This window comes from Oryzias latipes, chromosome 5 (genome assembly GCF_053564925.1).
Source record: "Oryzias latipes strain Hd-rR chromosome 5, Olatipes_Hd-rR_3.1".
Taxonomy (NCBI): domain Eukaryota; kingdom Metazoa; phylum Chordata; class Actinopteri; order Beloniformes; family Adrianichthyidae; genus Oryzias; species Oryzias latipes.
Genome location: NC_136241.1, coordinates 15158296 through 15183837, shown reverse-complemented (window position 1 = coordinate 15183837; position 25542 = coordinate 15158296). Strand labels below are relative to the sequence as shown.

General features: G+C 37.1%; 2 protein-coding genes across 2 annotated transcripts; both read left to right on the top strand.

Annotated features, from left to right (window-relative positions):
• Positions 1 to 6171: 6171 nt before the first annotated feature.
• On the top strand, positions 6172 to 9280 carry LOC101171239 (potassium voltage-gated channel subfamily A member 10). The gene is made up of 2 exons (XM_004068717.5): positions 6172 to 6310; positions 7287 to 9280. The coding sequence occupies exon 2, from the start codon at positions 7453 to 7455 to the stop codon at positions 9133 to 9135; it is 1683 nt and encodes a 560-aa protein (XP_004068765.2). The 5' UTR covers positions 6172 to 6310; positions 7287 to 7452; the 3' UTR covers positions 9136 to 9280.
• A 9482-nt stretch (positions 9281 to 18762) lies between these two features.
• Positions 18763 to 23952, top strand: LOC101169932 (uncharacterized). The gene is made up of 6 exons (XM_004068793.5): positions 18763 to 19104; positions 20208 to 20801; positions 20937 to 21041; positions 21199 to 21260; positions 22907 to 23167; positions 23425 to 23952. The coding sequence occupies exons 2-6, from the start codon at positions 20216 to 20218 to the stop codon at positions 23458 to 23460; spliced, it is 1050 nt and encodes a 349-aa protein (XP_004068841.1). The 5' UTR covers positions 18763 to 19104; positions 20208 to 20215; the 3' UTR covers positions 23461 to 23952.
• Positions 23953 to 25542: the final 1590 nt, after the last annotated feature.

Sequence of the window (25542 nt, the reverse complement as noted above, 5' to 3'; positions counted from 1 at the left end):
ATTTTGTGATGTAAAGGGGGTGTGTGTAGGGTGTGGTTAAAATTGGCGGGGAGGGCACTGAGAGAACATCTTCTGCTTGTAAACAGTGATGTCCAAGCACCCTCCCCACCAAGGGGCCCGAAAATGTCTAAGGTGCAGTTAAAATTTCCGGGTAGGACACTAAGGACATCTACTGCTTGCTGGCAAGACAATATTTTCTACTTATAAGGTGGTAATGGAGGGAGAAAGCAAACACGAGGACACAAGGTTGCTCGTGCCAAACTATGTTCAGTTTAGCTTTTTTGGTGAGCTATCGCTATCATTTTAGTAAAATGGCAAGATTCTTTATATTTTCATTTTCACATGAATATTTACATTTCTATGAGAAAAGGTATGCTTTGTGATATATTATAACTGCAGTTTCTTAGACTGCAGCTGAAAATTAATTCTCCTTTGCTGTAAAAGTTGTGCTAGAGAAAGAGAGAAAAACCTTGAAAGGGTGGCAGTGGCTCAGGTGGTTGAGCTGGTTGTTCAATGAGCTGTCGTCGTGTCCTTGGGCAAGACACTTCACCCTCCCTGCCTCTAGTGTGGCTCCACCAGTGTGTGAATGTGCATGAGTGCATGAATGTCCTGGTAATGGTCAGAGGGGCCGTAGGCGCGAACTGGAAGCCACACCTCTGTCAGTCTGCCCCAGGGCAGCTGTGGCTACAGTAGTTTACCATCACAACGTATGAATGAGGAGTGAATGAATAATGGACACACTGTAAGCGCTTTGAACGTCTGGAAAATCGCAGATAAATCCAATCCATTATTATTATTAAGTACATGAGTGACAACTGACTCATCATCGTCACCATTTTGTGTTCTTCTAGGTCTACAACCTTTGACACTAAAAGAGCCATTTAGTCCAGTTTCTTACTGACCAAAACACAGAGAGACGCATAGTCCCACCTCATTGTTTAGAAAATTAAACTTTATTTACGGTAAGTTTTTGTGGCCATCAATCCATTCATTTATCTTTTAAACATTTACAAATTTTCAATTATGACAGTGTTATATTTTTCTATAAATAATAGTTTTAACTTATTCTACTTTGACGGCTGCACGCTTATGCTTCTTTCAAAATAAAATACATTCTGTATCAAATAAGATCCTCCTGCTGCAGCAGATTAACTTGAATTGAAAACGTAAAAAAGGTAAGTCAAAGATGTTTTAAATGATACACCTTTACCATTATTGTTCCTTAAAATTTCAAATACAAATATGACAAGATAGGTGTAGAATCCTACTCTTAAATTCAATTATATGCTTTGAAAACTTTGTGTCTGAGCAGCACTGTTGTAGAGTAGAGCTGTTTTACAGCAGAAGATCAGAATATGTGCTTCAAACTTATTCCAATGATAAACCACTCTGACAAAAAATCAAACCTTTCACTATCATTTGCCCAGTTACATGACATGTTAAAAATCTGAACATATTAAAAAAACACTTCAATAATTTTAAAAAAACTCAGCAAAACTAGAAACTCGTCATTCAAATTGATTAAAATTTTTCTTCAAAGCCAAAGAACCACAGAGTAGGAATTAAACGTGGCTCCGGAGCCTCAGGTTGCAGACCCCTGTAGCTTTTAGACTGTTGCTTCTAAAAAATTTTGGTCTGAATTAATGTATTTAAAAGCTTTTACTGTAACGTCCTTGCAGTTTCTGACCCAACCCGCTTCGTAACTTGCCGTGAAGAGAACCGCTGCCTTGAAATATAGGATTACTTGACTGGAATAACCAGTTGCGTTTACAACCCACTATAAGATTACGAGGATGGAGTGTCTAATCCCCGGTACCTTACATGCTCCTGTCACCTTTAATGGAAGACCATTTTTTGAGATAGAATTACGCAGATCATGTGTAGGAGATGAAGGTTACAGGTTTTGGTCATCCCACCACCGACAGATGCAATAGCCTTTGATGGCGCCTGAGACGTGTTTGTGTATGTTGTGCCTACATCATATTTTTTTTTAAACATTAGGTAATATCTTTATGTGTTTAGGCTTTTTTTGTTTCCGTTAAATTCAGAGCTGAAAGTCAGGAACCAGGACAAACAGGTTGTCTCGGAAAACAAGGAACCGTTAGTTATGCTATCATAGAGAACAAGTCAAACTAAGTTCTACTCTTTTTTTTTTTTTTTTGTGGCCCACCTACATTATTTGTTAAAAAAATAACACTTTTTACACCAAGTCTAACTGAGATCCCAAAAGAATATGAAGTTTAGCCGGATATTATTTTGTTGTCAAGAATGTAGAAAAAGGGGAAAAAGAGTTGGTGTCACACTCTCTTCCCCTCCCAAAAAAATCTTTAAACATAGAATTGACCTCTACTAAAACAACAAGAAAGAAATTTAAAATCTAATTAAATTAGGAATTTGGCTACACAAGTAACAGTTTAATTAATATTAGAACAGCGTCACATATTTGATATTTTTTTCCCCTCATCAACACTCAATACTACGGAGTCCGTGTCCTGACATTAAAAATCTAAAATATATCTCGTTCCCACAGTGTAATATCTTGTTCCCACAAATTAATATCTTGTTCGCACAAAATAATATTCCGTTCCCACAAGATAATATTCCGTTCCCATGAAATACTATTTCGTTCGCTCGAAATAATTAAGTTGTGCAAACAAATAGTATCTTGTTCCCACAAAATAATATTCCGTTCCCATGCATTAATTAATTTGTGCGAATGAAGTAATTATTTCTGTCACAAGTCATTCATAAACACAGATTGCTGCTTCGCTTACCGGACATACATATTTCTTAGCTTCACAAAGACGGACGTGAGCAATTGTTGGATTTACAGCAGATACCTAAGTAAGTCCAGTAGGCAAACCAGCCAGCTTGGGCATCCTAGATCTTGTGATATTTTTCTGATTTTCATCGAGACAATATTAAATCGATCATTCTTGCTTCTATTTTCCCCCCTTTTGAACAAATGTGGGCCACAGAGACACGGAAGTAGCGGCAGAGAAAGCGGCGTTTGCAGCGGGATGGACCATGGACGGAGAGCTGCGTACCAGGATGTGAATGAACCCAGACATGAAAACGTTATTACAGATGCTTTTGTGCTTTTTAAAATAAATAAATTTGATCTCTAAACATCCTCTGTGTCTTCAATGCAATGTAATGAGAAACAGACAGACAGAAATGTGAAGGTATCGGCAATAAATCAAAATATTGCTCACATCCGTGTTTATGAATGCCTTATGACGTGAATAACACATGTAATGGTAGGCTAGGTAGCATGTACACTAGCCTTCGGATGTAAAGTGACTGCTAAAGATTATGTTAATAAAAGAAAAGTCCTGAATATTTTTATTCCTATCCGACCCTAAACTACATTATCCCAAACCGCAACTGGCTGGACGTCTACCGACCAACCAGGTCCCCAAATGCCGTGCCAGCAAGACAAGCTAAAGAGCTCTGCGGCGGAGCTAGGAGCTATGTCTGGAAAATCGCTGCGGTGTGGCGAAACAGCAAGCTTGGGCATCCTTAATCTTATGATATTTTACTTATATTCATTGAGACAATAATAAATTGATCATTCTTGTTTTTCTTTTTCCTTTCTTGAACATATGTGGGTCACAGAGACACGGAAGTTGCCGCTAAAAGCGGCTTTTGCGGCCGGATGGAGAGCATATCGGTGTTTATGAATGACTTAAGATGTGAACAATTATTTCGTTCGAACGAATTAATTATTTCGAGAGAACAAAATAGTATTTCGTAGGAACAATATAATAATTTGTGGGAACAGGATATTAATTTGTGGGAACGACATATATATATATATATATATATATATATATATATATATATTTTTATGTCAGGACACAGGCTGGGTACAATACTACTGCTTCACACAAAGTCTTTTGTTTAACCAATGCTATGCAATCAATTTGAAAAAGAAAGAGTTTTGTTCTGAAAATACCACAAATTATATGATGAGATTCTGGAAATATTTAACCGTGGAGATATTAATCATTTCTTTTATTTTCTATTTTTTTGTACGTATGTCTGCATTTTCAATATTGAACTCTTCTCCACAACAAGACACAGCTCTGAAAAAATGTTGTTCCTTCATGAATAACTTTGAACACAAAGACTGGTTTTGGAAGTGGATTTAAATTTTTTTTATTTATCATTATATTTATTATTGTTTTTAAATAAAAATAGACAGGCAGACCTATAAGAATATTGTTGTAATAGAGTTTCTATGTGCTACATGTAATCAAAATATGCATTTTTTTAGTTAGGTAGGGTTATTGAAAATAATCTTACCTTTAGCCTTGTCCAAGTCACATTTTTCCGTTCCTTTAAAAAACGTGATAGTTGTACCATCATTTCAAGAAATGGAGACATATTACACCCAATAGTAACTATTAAACACATATAGATTGCATAAAACAAAACTTTGGTTAAAATGGTTTTCAAAGGCAAACAGCTGTGTAACATTAGAATAGCGCATTATCAAGGTCAGTTAAAAAAATCCCACAACGTACTATCTTGGATTTTTGAGAATTACCTTAGTGAGGTAAGTCTTTTGTTTTTGTTCCTGTAAACTGTGAGCACTTGGCTCAGACTCCTGAATATTGTTAAAAAGTAAGATTCCTTTTCACATAGACACACGCTGCTTTGCCTGTGTGGTGCAGCTCAAGGTCAAGTGTTTCCAAAGGTGTTTCCACCTGGCAGTTGTTCACAAATTAACCTGCATATTGCTTTGTCAACTTTGTGTGTTTACTGGTAAGGTGACAGTGTCTAAAAGGATGGTGCTGGTGTCAGGGAGAGCTGAATGATCAATAGAGGGCTGCATGGAAGGTCACAGAGAGGTGCGTTAATCCCTCTGGTACCCTGTCAGTCCTCCTGAGACAGGGGACACTGCACCAGCTGCAGTCCATGCCACATCTTATCGGTTTCCCTCCATTCTGCAAAATTCCTTTTGTATTGCGTGAAATGATTATTTACTTTGTCATTCATGACTCATTGAGTATATATGCACCTCCTCACTTTCAATCTTTTTGCTGCTCAATGTCTGCATCAAATTATATTACACTGTGTTCAGCTGACAACCCAACCCTCAGCTGACTGCGTTCTCAATGACATGTACAGTAAATCTGAGGATCCTACATGAAAAAAAGTCCTGCATGGGAGTCAGCAAAGGGGTTTTTGTGTGAGCTTGTGCACATTCTTGCACAGGGAGTTATGCATTGATATCCTTGTAAGCATGTTTTAGCACCAACGTTTACTTGAAATTCATGAATGCCTATGAGCATTCCGTTTCCTTAGAAACACCCAATTAAGTGGCAGCATACAGTGATGTGTGAAAAGGATTAGACTTCGAAGCCTATAAACAGTTCTAAACAGTTCTGTGACCTTGAAGCCATTTGTCCGCTTGCCTGCAGTGGTCTTGCTTGTACCGCAATGTTATACAGGGCACCAGCAGACAGACAGAACCTGCCTGCAGCAGAATGACAGTAAAATGAAGGGCTGATATCTGGCTTTAGGAAGCCAGGTAACACAATATTCAACTCGTGCTGCCAACTTGGCTGTCCTTCGAATAAAAGTACTGAAGTAATTTACAAAGTTTTCTGACACTTTAACTCTAACAGTAATAATGACAATAGAAATAATTTGCATGTTTTCTTACTGATTCGTTTTCAGGAATGCATACTTTGATCATTCAAAGCAAACAAGAAATCACAGTAAAATTTGGAAACAACTTGTGACAGGTTAGTATTACCTTACAGAATACTTTTGAGGCTCAACCAGTCGCACAGGTATTGCTGTGCAGGTATTGGGAGCTTTGGAGCATTGTTCAACCCCCAAGGTGATGATGGGTAGTATGCTACTGCATCAGGATGCTTAGACTGCAGGAAAAGGGGGAAAAGAGTGGGTACCACTCTCTCTTCCCCCCATCAAACAACGATTGGTTCCTGCTCTGCAAATCACCTATCACAGAGCTTACCAATAATGTATCTGCTGACGGAGGAGGGAACGCAAGAACAAAGCCAGGTGACCCCCCATTTAAAAACTATTTTTTTGCAGTTGGGAGTCTTTTTGCATAAGTGAGAGAGAGTGTAATTTTGTGCGTATATGTTGCTACCTTTAGCCTCTCTGGTTTCTTGCATGGTGTTAAATTACCCAGAGGGAGCTTTAATAGAGGTAGAGACACTCTTGATTGGGAGTTTGGATGGGGGAGAGTGAAGGGAATGAGGGTGAGCAGAGCAAAGCCGTCAGGCAGGATAGAAAGGACACAAAAACTTCTTCAGAGCTGGGGACACGGGTAAGCGCTGCAGATATTTGCAATCTATTTGATTTCAGTTTCCTTTTCTGGCAACATTAGATTACATGATGCATTTTAATTTCCTTTGATGCAAAAATTTCCAAATATCCATGGAGCATACTATGTGCTTCATTTTTCAATGTCACCTCAGTTCAGAAAGGAGTGACATTTATTTTCACTTCAAAGCAAAAACTGGTGTTCTTAAAAGTTTCTGCGCTCTAAGAATGGGAAACTGCAATTCTGTGTTTCTATGCTTTTCTTTGACCTTTTCTTTAAACTTAGAAACCCCTCTTTGCTTAGATAGGTAATCAATACGTATATTTTTTGCATAAGCGCTGTATAATTTCCTTACATAAGATTGAATTATACATCCCAGGGTGGTATATTATCTGCTGTGTCACTAGTGGAAAGAGTCACACGAGTCCAAAGGGCCCAAAGTGTCAAGTGCATTGCAGTCTAATAGCATGTGTCTGGGTTTGGTTACGTGCCGGAACCAGACAAAAGTAATGATATACAGCAAGCTAAACAAACTAAATCGAAGCACAATGGACAATCCTTAACGACAGCCAGCTTGAAATAGACCAATTTGGTGACTACAAAGAAACAATCAGGAATTCAAGGATGCATTCAATTTAGGGGATTTTATACTGTCTGTTAATAATATGGATTTAGTTTTTTATGGATTTTTTTTTCCAGAAGGGAATGAAACAGTTTTGTTGCACATGACAGCAATAATATCCTCCATGCTGCATGTAAGCACTTTTGCAGTCAATCTTGCCAAGTTGGTGTTTTCATTTAGGGCATTGGAGAGAAACTGAAGGGGAAAAAAATAACTGTACATGCAAAGTATCAGATGGCAGCTTCTCTGCTGATGCAAACAGAAGCTGACAGAAAAACCTCTTTACCAACAAAACTGGACTGCACCACTTAACAAAAATACAAAGTAACATTCTTTTCCTCTGTTCCTGCTTTGCAGATTGTCTAAAGGGGTGAATTCAGAAGGAGCGAACTGTAGCCTGAATGGTAACCTAACTAACAGGAGGAAAGTCCTGCAGGACATTCAGTGTGGAGCTGGTTGAGGCGTCTCCTCTGTTTCCTGAATTGGGCACAACGTATTAGTGTGGCTGACGACTAAGCAGGCGATGGAGGTTCCACTGGTTAATTTTGAAAATATGGATGATGTTGGCATCAACCTGGGTGATCCCAGTGATTCTGGTTACCCAACCTCACCTACTTCAGAAGCCCCAGATCAGACCCTCCTTGCCCACCACTTGAATTCCCCTCAACAGTCGCCACGCAGAGGACGCCGTGGGCATCACTCTGCTCAAGATGGGCTATCACCTTCCACTCCTCCCACACTAACCTCCAAGGCACACTCCAGCAGTGGCAGTTTGATTTCTAATCTGAAGCTCCTCATCAACAGTGAGTCTCCCACTGACAGCGTCTTCAGCAAGATGCCAAAGGACTATTATGACAATGAAGATCTTTTTGAGAAGCACTACATGGAAGACAAGGATGAAAAAGTTGTCATAAATATTTCAGGCTTGATGTTTGAAACCCAGCTCAGCACCCTCAACAAGTTTCCAGAGACACTGCTAGGTGACCCCATGAAGAGGATAAATTACTTCGACCCAATGAAGAATGAGTATTTTTTTGACAGAAACCGCCCATCGTTTGATGGGATCCTCTACTACTATCAGTCTGGAGGGAGACTCCGCAGACCAGCCAATGTTCCCTTAGATATTTTTGCTAATGAAATTGTTTTCTATGAGTTGGGTCATGAGGCAATGGAGCAGTTCCGTGAGGATGAAGGGTTTACCAAAGAACCTGAGGTCCTTTTGCCTACCAATGAACTGAAACGGCAGTTCTGGCTGTTGTTTGAATACCCGGAAAGCTCCAGTGCAGCCAGAGCTTTTGCTCTGGTCTCTGTATTAGTCATCGTAATTTCTATCTTCATCTTCTGCTTGGAGACTCTGCCAGAGTTCAGAGAAGAGAAGGACTTTCCTTCGGGTATAATCCAAATAATAAATGGCACCCAAGACAGTTCAACGCATCACTCCAAAGTAGTGGCATACCTCACTGATCCGTTTTTCATCGTGGAGACTATTTGTATCATTTGGTTCTGCTTTGAAGTTGGTGTCCGTTTTGTAGTGTGTCCCAGCAAAAGTGAATTCTTTAATAACATAATGAATATCATTGACATTGTGTCCATAATCCCCTACTTTGTAACTCTGGGAACTGAACTGGGTACCACACCGGATGACGATCCAAACTCAGGGCAAAACATGTCCTTAGCAACTCTGAGAATCATCCGACTCGTGAGAGTTTTCAGAATCTTTAAACTTTCTAGACACTCCAAGGGTCTTCAGATTCTGGGACAGACTTTGAAAGCCAGCATGAGAGAACTTGGGCTGCTGATCTTCTTCCTTTTTATAGGAGTCATCCTTTTCTCAAGTGCCATCTACTTTGCTGAAGTGGATGAGCCCCAGACGCAGTTCGTTAGTATCCCGGATGGTTTCTGGTGGGCTGTGGTTACAATGACTACTGTCGGTTATGGTGACATGTGCCCTATCACAATGGGAGGTAAAATGGTAGGCACTTTATGTGCCATTGCTGGTGTCCTAACCATTGCTTTGCCTGTTCCCGTCATTGTCTCCAACTTTAACTATTTTTACCACCGGGAGACTGAGCAGCAGGAAAAACAAGTGATGGATGCAGCAGCAGATGCTTCTCAGAAACTGTCAGCAGCTAACAAGTACGAAAGCACATTATCACTAAACAAAAGTAACGGAACATGGCAGAATGACAAAAATGGAATGCACTGATGGAAAATGTGAGGGATTTGTAAATGTGTCAGGCACAAAACCCACACAGAGGTTAATGAACATGTCTATTAGCTTTCTAGCTACTTTTTATACTTCAAACATGACACCATTTGCAGTTATTTGCAGTATTAATATGCACTGTGCAGTGAGACAGCCTCTGCACACGTGCCTGTCTGGAAGTAGATGTGTCAAAGTGCAATTAACACATCGTGGCAACAACACTGTCGGTTGATTTTAATGAGAATGGTCTGTTTGCCTTGAACCTGTAGATTAAAATACTGTTAATATTTGAAAGGCAGCTAGAGTTTTAAAATGTGCATGATCTGTATGAGACTATCTATGTCCCACTGAAAGTGAAAAATCAGAAATGTTTTCATATCAGTATGGATGGACTGCACCTAATCATCATCAGCACGCTTAAGACAGCCTTGACTGTTCAAGGGCAGGCAAACGTGTGCTGTGTAAGCTAAGAGGGCACTGGCGCACATTGTCTTATCAGCAAATCTATAGCTGTGAATGCTCTGCCAGCATCACCTCTCCATGTGACGCAGTGTAACCGTATCTGTGTGAAATTAGATAATAGCTGGCGCAGTAGTATGCCTGCCAGTAGGCTTCTACTGTAAATTGACTGCAGTGTATAAATCAAGCTTAGTTAATGTTGACTATCGTGCAAATGCATGTACCTATAGTGATTAAAATCAGGGGTTTTCATAACGGCTTACACAAGGTAACTGAACACTGCTATGTGTTTTCTGAAGATAATTCTCTTCTTATCACAGCAATGTTAAACAGGAGCAGTTTATTTTACTTTTGTTAGGCTCTTAGGATGGATACATTTTAGATGCCTAGGTCTGCAATTCAGCATAACATCCCAAGCTAATTTTACAATAAGACTTTTTTTCATTGTCAACTCCACAAATTTAACAGATTGCGCTATAAATCAATCATGCTATCATTTTTATTATATGCAAAGCCACCTTATAAGCACATGTTTTTACAAACATGTCTCTTCAGCACTTTTTGAACTTTGAACCATCTCTTCTTGGCAGGGGAACTTTGTTAATTGTGAAACAGTAAAATGCGAGCAATAATGTAGCAATGACGATAACATGTTAAAGAAAAAAGCTCTCAATTTGCCTTATTTTCCTTATTTTTGTACGGCACAATGGACCGTGATGAGAAATACCTCTCTTCTCAGCAATGGAAAGTCTTATATGTGTATGTTTAGGTTAAATGTATAACAGTTTTTTAACCATTTAGATTGTGAAATTCATATAGCAGGGACAGCCAGGATGTGTGGGGTTCCTGATGTGAGGAAAGACATCACAATAGGTAATGCACTTATTATGGAAAATAACAAATGAATTGACACCATTTATGCATGCCACATTTGATGATACTTTCTATACATGTGCGTGTATTATCCATATAAATATGGCTTGTACTGAAATGTCAATGGATGCCTTTATAATAATCCTACAGTATGCAATATGGTGATATATGATTGAATGTTGTATCCTTGACTTGACCACTAAAAAAAGCAATATTTTTGATTATTATGGAATAAGGTGGTCACTTTGGTAACAGCACTTTACTTTGTTAAAAACAGTTATATGTGAGGACTGTTGCTGTATGTGTCAACTTTGTACAGTAGACAGTGTCATAATTTGCTATGTTTTATTTACCCTGCAAAGAGTGCCTTTCATTAAATGTGTATCTAAAATAAGTCAAGTTTCCCTTGCATTATTTCATGCCAAATTGAAGCGGACGTAAAAGTTGTAACTACGTTCCTTGTGTTTGCATAAAGCTATGGCAAATGGAAATTGTGGTGTCAGTGTTTGGTGTTAGGGCTCAATTACCTGCTGACTCTTTTTTAAAGGGGCTACATCATGCTCTTATTAAGCCTTTCAGAGTAAACTATATCCATATATATGATAATATATTACCTTTGGCACACTAAAGAATGACATTTTTAAATGAAAATGAGTTGTTTTCGCATTTCATTTTCCTACCCGGAAGTAAGACGACTAGATCTTTGAGTCACCTCCTTTAGCTCCTTGTGGGTGCCGCCCACATCATGATGTCAACCTAGAGCCAGCCTGGGCAGTGTGTCTCCATTTCAGCCATGAAACCAAACAACATCCAAACTTTTGCAAAGAGTAACGTGCATATAGTGCATGTAAAATAAAAGCATTTTGCTGATCACCGATAGCTCAGTGGAGAAAGTGCCTGTGTGTTAGTCTAGGAGCAGTGCTGGCAATACAGACTCTTCCTGGATGGGGGTTTTCCTCACGGTCTACATCACAATGTGAGAACCCACTCGTTTTTGTGGATTGGAAAGCTGGTGCTCAGAGCACAGGTTTTTAGAGGAATACTCAGAAATGCGTGAATGAGTCCAAATACCGCTTTGGGGTTGTTTTTGTGAGTAATGAACATTATAATAGACTTAAAAGCTCAAAAAGTTAATTGTGCATGATATAGGCCCTTTAACACATTCTCAGTGCTACTTATATTCCTGGTATTGTGACCAAAAATTCTCTTGTGATGCCGTCCACATCATATAAAACAATTACTTGTTTTTTTCCTGCAAAATCTGTTAAAGTTTGCATTCTTTCAACAGGATATCTATAGCCTTCTTCAGAATAGCTGAAATCCCACTTGATCAGATGGGCAAATCTTGTGTTGGGTGAAGGGGAGAATGTGAGAATTAGAAATTGCTTTTGCATTTATCATACATCAGAAATAAAATCCTGCTTTTTTTCCTTTTGGTCTACCACAAAACATCTCTCTTATTCCCATAAGGGAGAAGCTTTAGTGACATTAAAGGTTGTCTGATCTACAATGCTGTCATTTTAGTAGCTAAAGCATCAAGTTAAATATGCAGACTGAATGAATAATTTACATAATCTACCTTGGCCTCCACAGCTCGGTGTGAACAGTTTCCCTTGCTTTGTCTCTTCAACCACATAAATGACATAATTTTAGGGAATATATTTTGGCTTGCTGTAACTAACTATATGAGATATAATAAACAATAACGTGCTGCATTCATATATTTTAAAATAATTACATCAATTGATCAAAATGTTCTTTGTATAAATGATTTAATGATATATGTTGATTCGCAAATGATTATAGTGTTTTATTCTGTTCATTACCTGCATAAGCTCTTATTTAGGAAGCAAACGGAAAGGTGCAAACCTGCCAAAACTAGTTCACTCGCCTACCATGTGACAGTTTGATGCTGAAGGGGTGGCATCCTAATTTTTTTCTTTTTTTCTTTTTAGTGTCAGGCTGTCACTTAGTTGGCTTCACCTTTGTTTTTTAGGTGGTTTGATCAAACTCAAAAATCCTGTTTTTTCTCTTTAGGCACGCATTATTTTTTAACAGTCTGATTCTTTTTGGCTTTTATGGGTAAAGTTACGTTGATCTCTTTCGTAGGCCTAGTGTTTTAGCTCAGACATGTTTCTTTTTGCATTTTTTTGGGTAAAATAAAACCAGCCTTCAGTTAAATATCATTATGTGCTCCTGCCGTTCTGGTTGGTCCTTTTCACAGTGTTAGTCTCAGAAAGACAAAGCTGCCCTCCCTGAGGAACACTGTAATAATACTGGCTCAATTATCAATGCCTTTATATATCAAGAGTAAGAATTTGCCAAAAGCAAGCCCAGACAGTGTTTTCTACTATGACTCTGGTCTTTCATTGTCCAAACTGGTGACAAGCTGCATCAAAGCTCTCTGAAGCAAACAATGTACAAGACTCACACAAAAGCTCACACGGTGAGTCATTTTAGTAGATTGGGTTTCTGTGCTGTCAGCAGGCACGTTAAACAGATTTCAAGCAGCACAGACAGCAGCCTGTGTGCTGCAGTCTACGCCCCGCGGAGAGTAAAGTCATCTACTGAGTTTATATGGATTCTACAGTTTAGTCCAGCTGCTGCATAAGTCACAACATTATCATATTTCTGACCCAAGTCAAAAAGCCCCAAATGCTTTAGGACCAAAGTATCACATATGTAATATTAGTCTAATGGTTTGAAAATTTAAATCAACTATCCATCTTTTAAAGGAATAATGGAATTGAGTAATGACGGTTTAAGCGTTAAAGTTGCTACACAAACCATGAGCGTTTGCAAAAGTTTTGCCTTTACACAAATGATCACAATGTTATGCTGAACGGTTAAATTAATACATTTATTTAAGTTCCCGAACATCCAAATAATTGAATGTCATTTTTTTTGCTTATAAGCATTTCTCAGAATCTAAGAGAGTCATGAAATTCAAGTATAGGTGTAACAATCTTACCGGTTAATTGATTTAAATTTCTACAATTAATTAGATCGATCTGTCTGAGGCAAGCAGGTAATCAAATCAACTTATACCATTATGTATACCATTCAAAATGAAACAAAAAGATTTTCAATATTGGAAAATACCATTTGGATTGAGGTAAAGTGGGTTTATTTTACTACGATGTCAAAATTACAAAGTGCATCACAGCGGACAACACACATTTGATGGCCCAAAAAAAGGATCACGCCATTATTACAGTCCAATATGTAGAAACACTTTGAATTTTACAAAGACACGTGACCATATATACATATACATAGATATTAATATTTTTTTTTTTGCAATGTTCTCACATCATTGTGTTTAAAGGAGAGACATTTATTTTGGTTAGGTTAAACACACAAACTCACAACATTAACATAAATATTGAACAAAATAAACCGAAAAGGTTTAAGGGTGAAGCCAAGGCTTATTTCACCGACCCTGATCACAAACATCACATCTACCTATGAAATGATAAAACCTAAAAAAAACAACAACTCCACATTTTGACTGAACAAAAATACTATTTCATTAGTTCTGACCACTTTGTTTTTAAACATATCTGTACCCCATAAATCATAATTACCAACTTTAATTTCAAAGAAACTCTGTATTTTGATGGGTACACATTGTTTTTAACTTTAAACATAAAAAGTACAATACTAAGACCAACTATATTAAAAATGTAAAAAATCTTTATGTAAAATAGCTAATGATTTAGAGAGAACATATGTGATATGTGGTTTCCATGACATTTATTGTCATTAAATTGATTAATTTAATCATCATTATAATAACTACCCATGCATGATAGTTATTTTGGCAGTGCTTGCTTATGGCTTGTAAATTTTTTTTTTTTCAAGTTTTCACCAAGGACCATAAAGTAAATTACTTAAACTGACTTCCCATCATGTGTGTGCCTTGTAAACACATGTGCTTATTTTAAGTAACCTTTTAAATAAAAACGTGTAATATAGTAAGTTGTGGGTTTTAAAAGATGTTTTTGCCATAGGTAAAGCATTATGAAAAAATATTTTAAAGTTTTAAGATGTGCCTTTAATTTATTATATTTTATAGGCGCTATGTTCCTCTCTAATCTACAATAATAAAGTCAGTAAGAAAGACTTTGAACTCTCAGAATAAACTTTTTGAAATTTGGAGCCTGATGCAGTTGTGGAAAATACCCTTCTCGTTTAACAGCAACCTCTCCTTTCTGCTCAGGTTTGATCCTTCAGGTCACCTTCTTCATCTTTCATTGCTGTTTCTCTGGAAAAAACATGACTCACATTTCATCCTACAGTGTCTTGAACTCAACCTCCACAGAGGTTTCAATGCAGCAGAGCAGCCACAGAGCACCTGCCTTTAATAAATATTTAGCTCATGCCACCTCTTTCCAGGTGCCTCAACATAAAAAATACATATATGTTAAAGATGTAAAACCTGAATTCTGTGGTGTTTTGACATAACATTTATTATAATAAAGATCATTATGATTAAAAACTGTTATGTGTGAAATGTTAATTATTTAGACTGATCAAGGTTATTTGAATAATTGAAAGTTATGTTTTGCTCCTTTCCTGTAAACAGCAATAATCCGGGAGTGTTGGATGAAATCACAAGAAGGCAGAGGTAAAAGAACCTGGTAATGTGTAACACTGTTTTTGACATTTCCTGGCTGCAGTGTGTCAGTGATGCCCATAAATGCCCAGGAATAATAGTGAAGACACTGAAATTGCATATGAAATTGGTAAAGATTTTTATCTGAGATCATTAATAAATAGCAAAAGGCATCAGACCTGTCATCAGCAAGTGTCAATCTAGGCTTTTAAAGAAAGGTTTTTTAAAATATATGTGCACCAATTAGTCCAATTCAGTAGCAAAGCGGCATAAGGTAGCATCACAGTTAGACTCCATCTGTCTTTTTTTGTGCTTCACTACAGCTCTCACGTGAAAACAGGGTGTCCAACAAGTGCTTGATGGGCTGAACAACAAAGAAGTCAAATGCGACTCCTTGTGGTTTCTGTTAGCTACTACAGGGAACTTCAAGGTAAAATTGTGTTTTTACTGTAAACAGTGTTCTTTTTGGCAATAAGGGATCGATTTCAATTCCAGAAAAGACTAAAAAAATTAAAACACTTGTCTCTGCGTTGCTGGACAAAGACGGTTGATTTAATTCACTTTAAAATTAAAGATAGCACGACACTTGGAAGAAAAAAAAACAATTAATTCAATGATTTTTTGTTTTTGTTTTAAAAAACAATTTTCTTTTTTTGTTGTAAGTTACCAGTGAACAAACTTGTTTTTTATTGGTTCAGTTCAGCCCCCTTTTCTCTCAGTTCAGTTGGTTTCCACCAGTTTCCTGAACCAATCATATTCACTATGACCAATGGGAGTGACTCAATACAAAAGTAATATAAATCTATAACATGGTATTTGTTGCAGCAAAGACATAATTTGTGGGAGTACCAATACCTTTTAAGCAATATCTTACTTATTTCACGTTCTGTAACCTCTATTATAACAGAAATATTGGTTAACATTTTATTAGGTAAAAATGTCACAAGCAAAATCAATATTCTGCTTGTGGTCAGACACTAAGGTATAGCTTTCTTTTTTTCTTAAATCGTTGACCCATATTCCCAGTTAGGTTTCATGAACTCATTAACACTTTGATTTTAGTAATAATACACAGAACAACAACGAAAAAGATGTGAATATCAATGTGTTGAGTTAGAGTCAGGAATTGCCTCAGGCATTCAGTAGAATTATTGTGTAATACATCCAAGTATAAAGACTATTGTCATTCATTTTTAATATTGCATAGTTTCGATATGGATTTTTGGAATGTATAAATTGTTTATGTTATAACTGTTGATGTTGTGGATGAGCAGCAGACATTGGAGGATGGAGGTTTTGTTTATAAAGAACCCACAACTAATATAGAATAACACCTTATGAATGTGTAATAGGTAAAAATAAGTGTTTTTTCTTCCTCCCACTACCTTTTCAGGTGGTTTGGGTTTATGCTCAAAATAAATAGGAAAAGGATTTTTATTTATTTATTCATATTTTTTATAGATCCAAAAGCAGTCCTGTCAAATGAAGCCGTTTTAAGGAATAGAAAATTGAGCATTTTATCATGTTTTATTACATTTTCAAAACCCCTTTTACTAAAAAATAAAGTCCCAGGTTATTTAAAGATATTGTCAATTAATCAATTTAAATCATCTAAACTTTAAACAGACTTGGATTGCTTGTGGATTTTGGACAAATAACTTTATTTGAAGTCATTTTTACACCATATTGCCTCTCGTTTTAATGTAAAATGCAATGCAATACATTTGTCACTTACTTCTCTTGGCACTGTGTTTAAAACAACTTACGGTACAAGACATAAAGAATGTTTGACAAGTGTGAGATGTCACTATTGTAAGGTGTTAAAGTATTATTAATTATTCGGTCTAAGGATTATGTTTTTGAAAAACAGTCCAAAGTAATCTGTACTCTACTGTACAACTGTTGCACAAACCTAGACGCATGCCACGGAATATCTGCATGTTTTTTTTTTTTTTCATTACTTCCTGGAAGAATCACAAGTGTTATCAGACCAGCTGCATTCATCTGAAAGAACACCTCTTCTGGGAAGTCACATTGGGTTGGATCAGTTGACTGACACCATGTCTTGTAAAAGCTTAACAGACATGTGTGATTAGGAATTTTGAAAACTTCATTGATAAAAAAAAGATTATGTAATAATTTAACCTACTGGCTTCAAACAGTACCTTACTAACAGTAGTAAACTGACTCATCTGATAATAAACTTCCATTATAGTTTATCCTCACTTAATCACAACTTTGCAGATGTCTGTTTATTTTTTAATTGAGATTTAATATGTGACCATTAAAATGTCTAATACAAACTTGACTGCCACCTTTAGGCAGACTGTTTCATACAAATATTAGACCTAGATATCGTTACAGAAATGAGGGTAAAGTGTAAAAAGGCACTAATTTGTGAAGGGAACTTCCCTTTATCATCCTAGTCGTTTTTGGCTTAGTACTGGTTGTAGCATTTCCTTTTATGAAATGAAATCTTTCCATGCAAGCTCAGTTCCTTTTCTATGACTTTTTAAAAACCTGATCAAATATAGTTTTAAAATGTCAGGAAGTCTCCAACCACGCTTGTGACAAAACCATGTTTGGATTTGTCAAAAGTTAAATTGGGAACTCAATTTTTACACTGATAATCTTTTACATAAAATCAGTCCCTGTGGTCTTTGGATTTTGCTGTTTTAGTCAAAATCCAAAAATCTGTGTCATTTTCAAGTTTCTGCAGATCAACAGTTGTTCAAAAGAAATTCGCCACTGAGTTGTGAGTGGGACTGTTGCTGCAGAGTATTACACCTCATTTCCCATCATCCCTTTGTATACACACTGTATTGCTAATTTACAGCCTCTCACAACCCCAACTTATGACCTAACATTAGCAGTGCAACAAAAATGGCAAGCAATACCAGAGATATCCAGCCGTACATCTTTGATACAGATGCCAGCTCAGATGAGGAAAACAAAAACGTACATGGATATATATGTTTGTAAGTGGATGCATCAAAATGGAGCAAAGCAGGGAGCTTGTGGCTTGCCGTTGTACGTCACTGCTACAGGCTTTTCCCAATGGCATTTTTCTGTCTGCGCCTGATTCACAGCGATTCGAATAAAGAAATATCTAGAAATGCAATTTTAAGCTTAATTTTCCATGTCTTCCATCATAAAATAATATAGCGACCTGGGGGTCGCCTTCAGCCCCTAAGACTCATGGGAAGTGGGGAATCTTGGTGTGAAAACCATGAGTGAGAGGGCTGGGAACAGAAATCACTTCCATGCTGTTTGACTATTTGTGGTGTGATCAAATTAATCGGGTAAGACTTAGAAAATGGGAAGTTTACTTCTCCTACTCTAACTTCCATTTTGTGATTATTAGTAGTAACATGGAGGTATGGGGTGCTAATAGTTCTCTATTGCAGCCATTGTAATAGCAGCTCAGCAATAGTGATATTCTTGCTAGATTGTTACAATATCAACATAAATTTAATCAGATTGGATTTATGACAATGTAATTTATAAAGATGCAAGCAGGGGGAATTAGAAAAAAATGGTTTTATGGGGGGAAGAAATAATCCTTGTATAGTTTTTGTTTCTCTGGTGCTGCAAAGCAAATGGGGAAGAGCATGTAGGTTTCTTTTTCGTGTGTTTTTTATGCTTATTTTACTTCCTGTTAAACGTGGTTCTGTGCTGCGCAACAAGGGAAGAAACCAATGACGGACACCCACACAAATGGAGGGCAGTGAAACCGTAAAAAAGTGTTATCAAACCCTCTTTGGTGACAGCAAACAGTTACTGTAAAAGAAGGATCGTGATAAACGCACGGGCATGTTGGAAAACCCCAGCTCTTTCATTTGTTGGAATAGTGCAGGTGATCTAGACCGAAATGTGGGCGGAGCCACCGTCTGGCAGGTAGAAGCTTTCTTTTTAGTTAAAACCCGGCTTTAACGCACACCGATTCTTAGCTGGACAAACAACATCTTCAAGTTGACACCTTCCAAAGGGTATTTGTGGGGAGTCCAGCGGATTTACAGGTGAGATTACAGATCCAGCAACCTAATCCTGTGTCTGAAGAACGTTTTGTCCTCACTCGGTCTTCTTCCTTTTCTGGTCCTATTTTTGTTCCCAACACCGTCAAAGCTCTTTCCTTTAACTTTTGTAAAGTTGATCGGTTCTTGTTCGTTCTTCTTTTCCATTCAAATTAATGTTTGAACATTGTTTTGCAGAATATGTGTTTAGTAGAGTTGAAGACGCAGAAATATCTGTTTTTACCTGTGTGTCAAATTCTATTTGAATCTGTGGGTGAAACAAGATCTGAAGCACGTAGAATAAATGAACTAATATAATGAATCATTAAAAGCAACAATAAGAAACAATATGACTCATCAGCCGATTGAGGATAAGATAAACTACATTTTATAAGCAGTAAGTATTCGATGTCAGATTAACAGCAAATCTAGTTTATGTATCACATTAGAGATTTAATCTGAAAATAAATAACTAAAAACTTTGAGTTTGAAGACCTGCTCCAATGAAAATTGTTTTTTTTTTTTTATGTTTTTGTGGCATTTATCATATGATGGAAGTTACATATCTAAGAAAATGAGATAAAAAATTACATTTTTGAGTATTTCAAATTGTTGTGAATCAGGAGCAGACATAACTACCATTGGAAAAAGCTTGTAGCAGTGATGCAGGTGCTGCAACGGCAAGCCACAATTACTATACGTCCACAAATAGATCCACATACATCTTCGTTTTCCTCGTCTGAGCTGACATGTGGCTCAACATTACTGTACACCTGGATAGCTCCAGATGTACAGTAATGTTCGCCCTTTTTGTTGCATTGCTAATGTAGTTTTGGGGGAGAGAGTATAAATAAAGAGATGAAGGGAAATGAGGACTGGCTTACTCTGCGCTAACACTCCCACCCAAAATTCAGATGCGAATTTCGAATGAACTCCTCCTGCTCTGCAGAAACTATGTAATATGTGAAACCGACACAGATTTTCGGATTTTCTTTGCTAAAAATGGCATAATCATAATGAAAAAATGGCTGTGAAACACTTTCACAATAGATCAAAATATGATCTGAGTGGGACTTTAATGTCAATTTTCTCTTTCCCATCCTTTTTAGAGCCAATAATGGAAACCGCATCAGAAAAAAACAAGCCTGCTCATGGCCAGCTGATCTCTGTTCCTCACAAGGACACAGTTCGTCTCCTAGAGGTGTACGTCAAGCGGAGCATCAGCCTAAATGACGGCAAACTAGAAGAAAAGCGCCATAAAGGAAAGGAAAAATGGGTGACCGTGTCCAAAAAAGTTAGACGTTCCTCCAGTGATCCTTCGCTCCACTTGGCTGATGAACCGATGCAGAAGGAAGCTGATGTTTTCTTTGAGGACGTTCCTCCATCGAATGTGGCAGAAAGTCTTCCCGCAGAGTCTGATAAATCGCTCAAGAAGAGGAAGAAGAGCAAGAAACCACCGTTTTGGAAAAATCTATTTGGCTTTTTGTCTCCAAAGACCAACAATGACAAGGCAGATGAGCCGGATGGTCCAGCGGGGAACTTTGATGGCGCTGATTCTGTCACTACGTGCCTCAACACAACTTCAGTCAATCAGCAAAAGAAAACTTTACGTAAAAAGTCTTTGAAGAGACGGTTCTCAAAAAAACGTCTTTCTATTAAAACCTTGAAAGACTTCAACCCTTCTGACATCACAGGAGTAGAAGGCAAGTGTGGTGATAAATCATTCATATGTGCAATATATCAAACAGTATGTAAGAAGCTCTAGTTCTATGTCATCGCTGTTTCATGTAAATGCTGTTGACACTAGCTTTCAGTAACCAACAACTGTTTATGTACAGCTGTCGTCAGTGTTGAACCGACATACTCATACTACGAAAAAGTGTCAGAGGAACTGGAAAGGATTGTGCACGAGGTCAAAGAGGAAACAGAAACTCCCTCAGACGGTGAGAAAAAAGTTCTGTACGTAGTGTTTAAAAATAGGTCTGTTTGTGGAAAAACCACTCTAGCTGTATAACAAATATGAACATGTTTTAGACCTAAGTACACAGACATTTAAGTTCTGCAAGTATTGAGAGCCGGTTGCTTTTTGTTTCAATTTAGAGGAACTGATCAAAAGGATTGCTGCTTTGACCATAGAGCACGGGGATGCCATAGATATTCAGGTAGGTGTTTATTTTTATTAGAAATGTCTAAAGGTTAGAACTGCTTACAAACTCTACAGCATTTAGTTACCTTGGACTAACTGCAGGGTATGTTTATGATGATGTGTGTGGGATGCTTCAACACAGAAACCTTTAAACTGTACCATAAAGATTAGACAAAGTCTAAACTCTGTAAATGATTTTGTACCTAAGAGACAGACCTAAATGCTAATTTAAATGATCTCTTTTTTAAAAATTTACCTGAGCCCAGAAGTTTTTTCTCAAAAAAGCATTATCTACTTTACAGTAGATATAGGATCTATGCTGAAAGCTAAAGCAAGTGAAGGGGAAGAAGCTTTTGACGTTCAGTAGTGAAAGCCCTGTATCATGTCATGTGACTGGTGTACATTTTTCTTTGTTAAAACTGCTTAGTCCCACAACAAAAGGGATTGAGAATTGTAAAGGGCCCCTACCATGATTATATTATGCCACTTGCACAAGTTAAAAATGTTGATTTCTAGAAGCCTTTTAAATAGCAAATCTGTTTGTTTTTAGTCCATTGTCATTTCATTGTTCTAATCTAGACCTAAAGTTCACACAAGGTGTACCTTGTGATTAGGGCTGGAATCAGGGAACAGTTGCGAACAGTTCCCGAAAATACGAGTACAAATAATTGCGTTGTCTGACATTGCTGATTTGCAATCTTCATAAAACGAATAGAGTGTAGTAACAATACACTTCAGGCTATGTAAATAGCGCTCTAAAATGCAGAATCTTGTTGGATTTTTAGAACCTAAACTGAACTAAACCACAGTTGCTACTGTGACTGGCAGTAAATAAACCTTCAAAGTACAAAATATATTGAAAATATGTACAAAATAGATAGATAGATAGATAGATAGATAGATAGATAGATAGATAGATAGATAGATAGATAGATAGATAGATAGATAGATAGATAGATAGATAGATAGATAGATAGATAGATAGATAGATAGATAGATAGATAGATAGATAGATAGATAATTAAAATAAAAAATGTTTTTATATGAATTTGGGAATATTACAAATATTACAAAAATCTTGTGATAAATTCCTCTAGAGATGAAAAATGTCTTTCTCAAACAAATCTATTGTAAACAATATCAGTTTAGATGAAAAGACTGATTGTTTTCAAGTTGTTACAGTCAATTTTCTTGAGGTATAGCTGTGTCTTCATTTATGATTTTCTTGTCATCTATCTTCTGGAACTGTAGTCCGCTAAACTCAGAGGATGTAAAAACTATGGGGAACATTCTCAGGATTTGTTCTAAAATTATACAAAACAACAGATAGTTTATTGTTTACAGCTTAAGTTACCAGGACGTCAACAGAAAAACTTTTGAGTGTGACAAATATAGTTTATTTCTTTTAAAATAGTTTTGGTTTTTGTCTGTCATGTTTTGTTAATTCTGATCTCCTGCTCTAAATGAAGGTATAAATGATGGTGATAATTTACATATTATTTTTGTTTTCATCCATCCATTAACTAGACTTATAAATAGCAACCATTGAAACATATTAAAAAGTAAGAATCGTGGTTTGACTTGTGAACCTAATCGGATTGCCATTTAAGTTAAGATCCACAGCCATACTTGTGACAGTTGTGCTCTTCTTCTCTCCTCCAGATGAAAAAGAATCCCATCCTAAACAGCTTCTTTGGGCAGATGACGTACTCCTCCTTCCAGAAGCTGGTGGATGCATACCTGGAGAAACGAGTGACGCCTGTGGCGAATCCTCCCACCGTCCCTCCCACTGCCCCAGAGCTGGTCAAACTGGCCTTCACTCTCGACTTCACTGCCAGGGTTGCTGGACTCTCAAAACAGAATGTGGGCCATATTACATGCCTTGGGAAAAGCTATCTGCAGAATCGATTTGAATACAAACAGGTAAGAGGCAACACATGAGCAAGTTTTCAAGGTAGATAGCTTAAACGTTCTAAACCAGATTTTTACCCATAAGAAACAAGACCAATTTTTTCCTGAAAAATGAAACGCCACAAACAAAGTGGACCACTACACATTTCAGATATTTTTCTGTTACACTGACGGGTGGAAAATGATATGCACGTTTTTACTTAAATTGTTTCCATGAGTGTGGATTGCCAGATTTGATCAGTTTGACATGGGTATGATTCTTCTTCCAGGTATGTTCGGATCATCCCTGGTCTGACAGCGACTAAGAGGAAGCGACCCCCTAAAGGCAGCATTTAAAAATTCTTCCATTGCACTAAACCGCTGGTGGACCACGACAACATCAACAGCTCGCAACTTCCTCTTCTTAATTTAATTAAACACGCAGAGCTTCTAATCAGATATGAAAATATTACAGTTTTTTTTCTGAATTTTAATCGTCTGTGACTTAAAGAATGTGATGTAGCAGAGTGTTTGATAAGATGTGCATTTTCTAATGTATACAGATGTGAAGGATCTACTCAAAGAGTGAGATCTGAGCTTGCACACAGGCCAAAGCACAGAACTGTGAGAAGGCAGCAGCACTACAAATATGTTCCTTTTTATTTTAATTGTTGGTGCAATAATTGTACAGATGTTAATATATAAGAATATTTTAAATACTGTATGTTTATGAATGCTGGCATTCATATTTTCTACTAAAAAGATACCTGATGTCAAATTTTTATTATCTTAATAAAAAAAAGCTGTTTCGAATCACATGTCTATACATTTTCTTTTTTTTTAATCATGCAAGAATCTGATATTAATTGTAAGGGGGGGGGGGGGGGGATACATAGCATAAGAACAAGGTTTTTATCATTGTTCCATTGTACCAACCATCTGCATGGTAGAACTTCTCTTTTCTCTCAATCCCACCCAAGAATTAAACAAATCACTGCAAAACTTTCAACAACAGAAATTATAATCTGATATTTTCCGTCGATTGTGTTCATCATTTCGTAGATTCTGTAACCGGTATTCTTGCTTACAAAGTACAAAAAATTTTTAGGACACAGTTTTGTTAACTGACTAAATCATGTATTAATGAGGCTGCTTGTAGGTTATTTCAGAAATGTGGGACTGGGAAGGGAATTTTTGTACATCTGACACAGCTAACGAACATGTGGCCACACGCTCCACGGATATCAGTAACTGGAACACTGACAGCTGCTTGAACACAAGACATAACTGTACCTGACGCCACACCCTGGATTTGCAGCTGTTCAAGTGTTATAGACTTTGTGAAAGAAGAAGCCATCAAACAAAGCTGACTAAAAAAAGTTATAAAGAAGTGGGGCATGAGACAGATGCCCTACATTAATAGCAATCTTTAACAACAAAGTATTACAGGGCTCTAAAATCCATCCAATTTGGTCAGAATCAGCAGATTCATGGTGATCGTGTGAACAGTTGATGATTGACGGTATGTGAAAAACTGTTTTATTTAAGGGTCGCTGTGACATAATTGGTGTTAAAAGATTAACTACGGTGGCCCTGAAGTTCAAATCACATCAACGAAACGCAAAATCATCATAGAGATTGCAACAGTTAAAAAAAGGAAAACAAATATTAAAAAGAAAACATTACATAGTGGAAATAAATAAAAAATTCCTGGAACTAAAATTATTTCTAAAAAGAAAGAAAAAGAACAAAAAACAAAATTAAACATTTCAGAAAACCAAAGTAATTTTCAGAAATTAAAACGAAATGTTAAAAATGACACAAAGAAGCAACTGGAAAAAGTAGGTATTATGGGAGATACCCAATTGGATGAAGACGTTTGTCCATCATTTTGACAGACAGTTATTAGACATGAAGCGCACCACCACTTTAAACCACAAACATGAATGTTACTGCAGACCCAAACATAGCTGCTGCTGTCAAAGAATATTTTGATTCAGGACATACCTGTAAAGAGATTCTGGATGTGCTCTGTACTACTCATAAAACCTGTGGAGGACTCTCTCGCTAGCTTTCAGCCCTTTACACCCCCAAACCTACATTACTGGTGCAACAAAAATGGTGAGCAATATTGGAGCTATCCAGCCTTTCAGTTTTGATCCAGATTTCAGCTTAGGCAATGAAAACGAATATGTACATGGATCTATTAGTGGACCCATCTGGATGAGGCAGACCCATGTCTTTTGCTGTCACGGCTTGTTTTTATTTGCTCTCATTCAAATAAAGATATACTTAGAAATACAGTTTTAATCTTAAATAATTTTATAAATGTCCTCCATCATGAGAAAACTGCCACAAGAACATTTTAAAAATACCAAAAACCTGAATTTCATTGGAGTGGGTCTTTA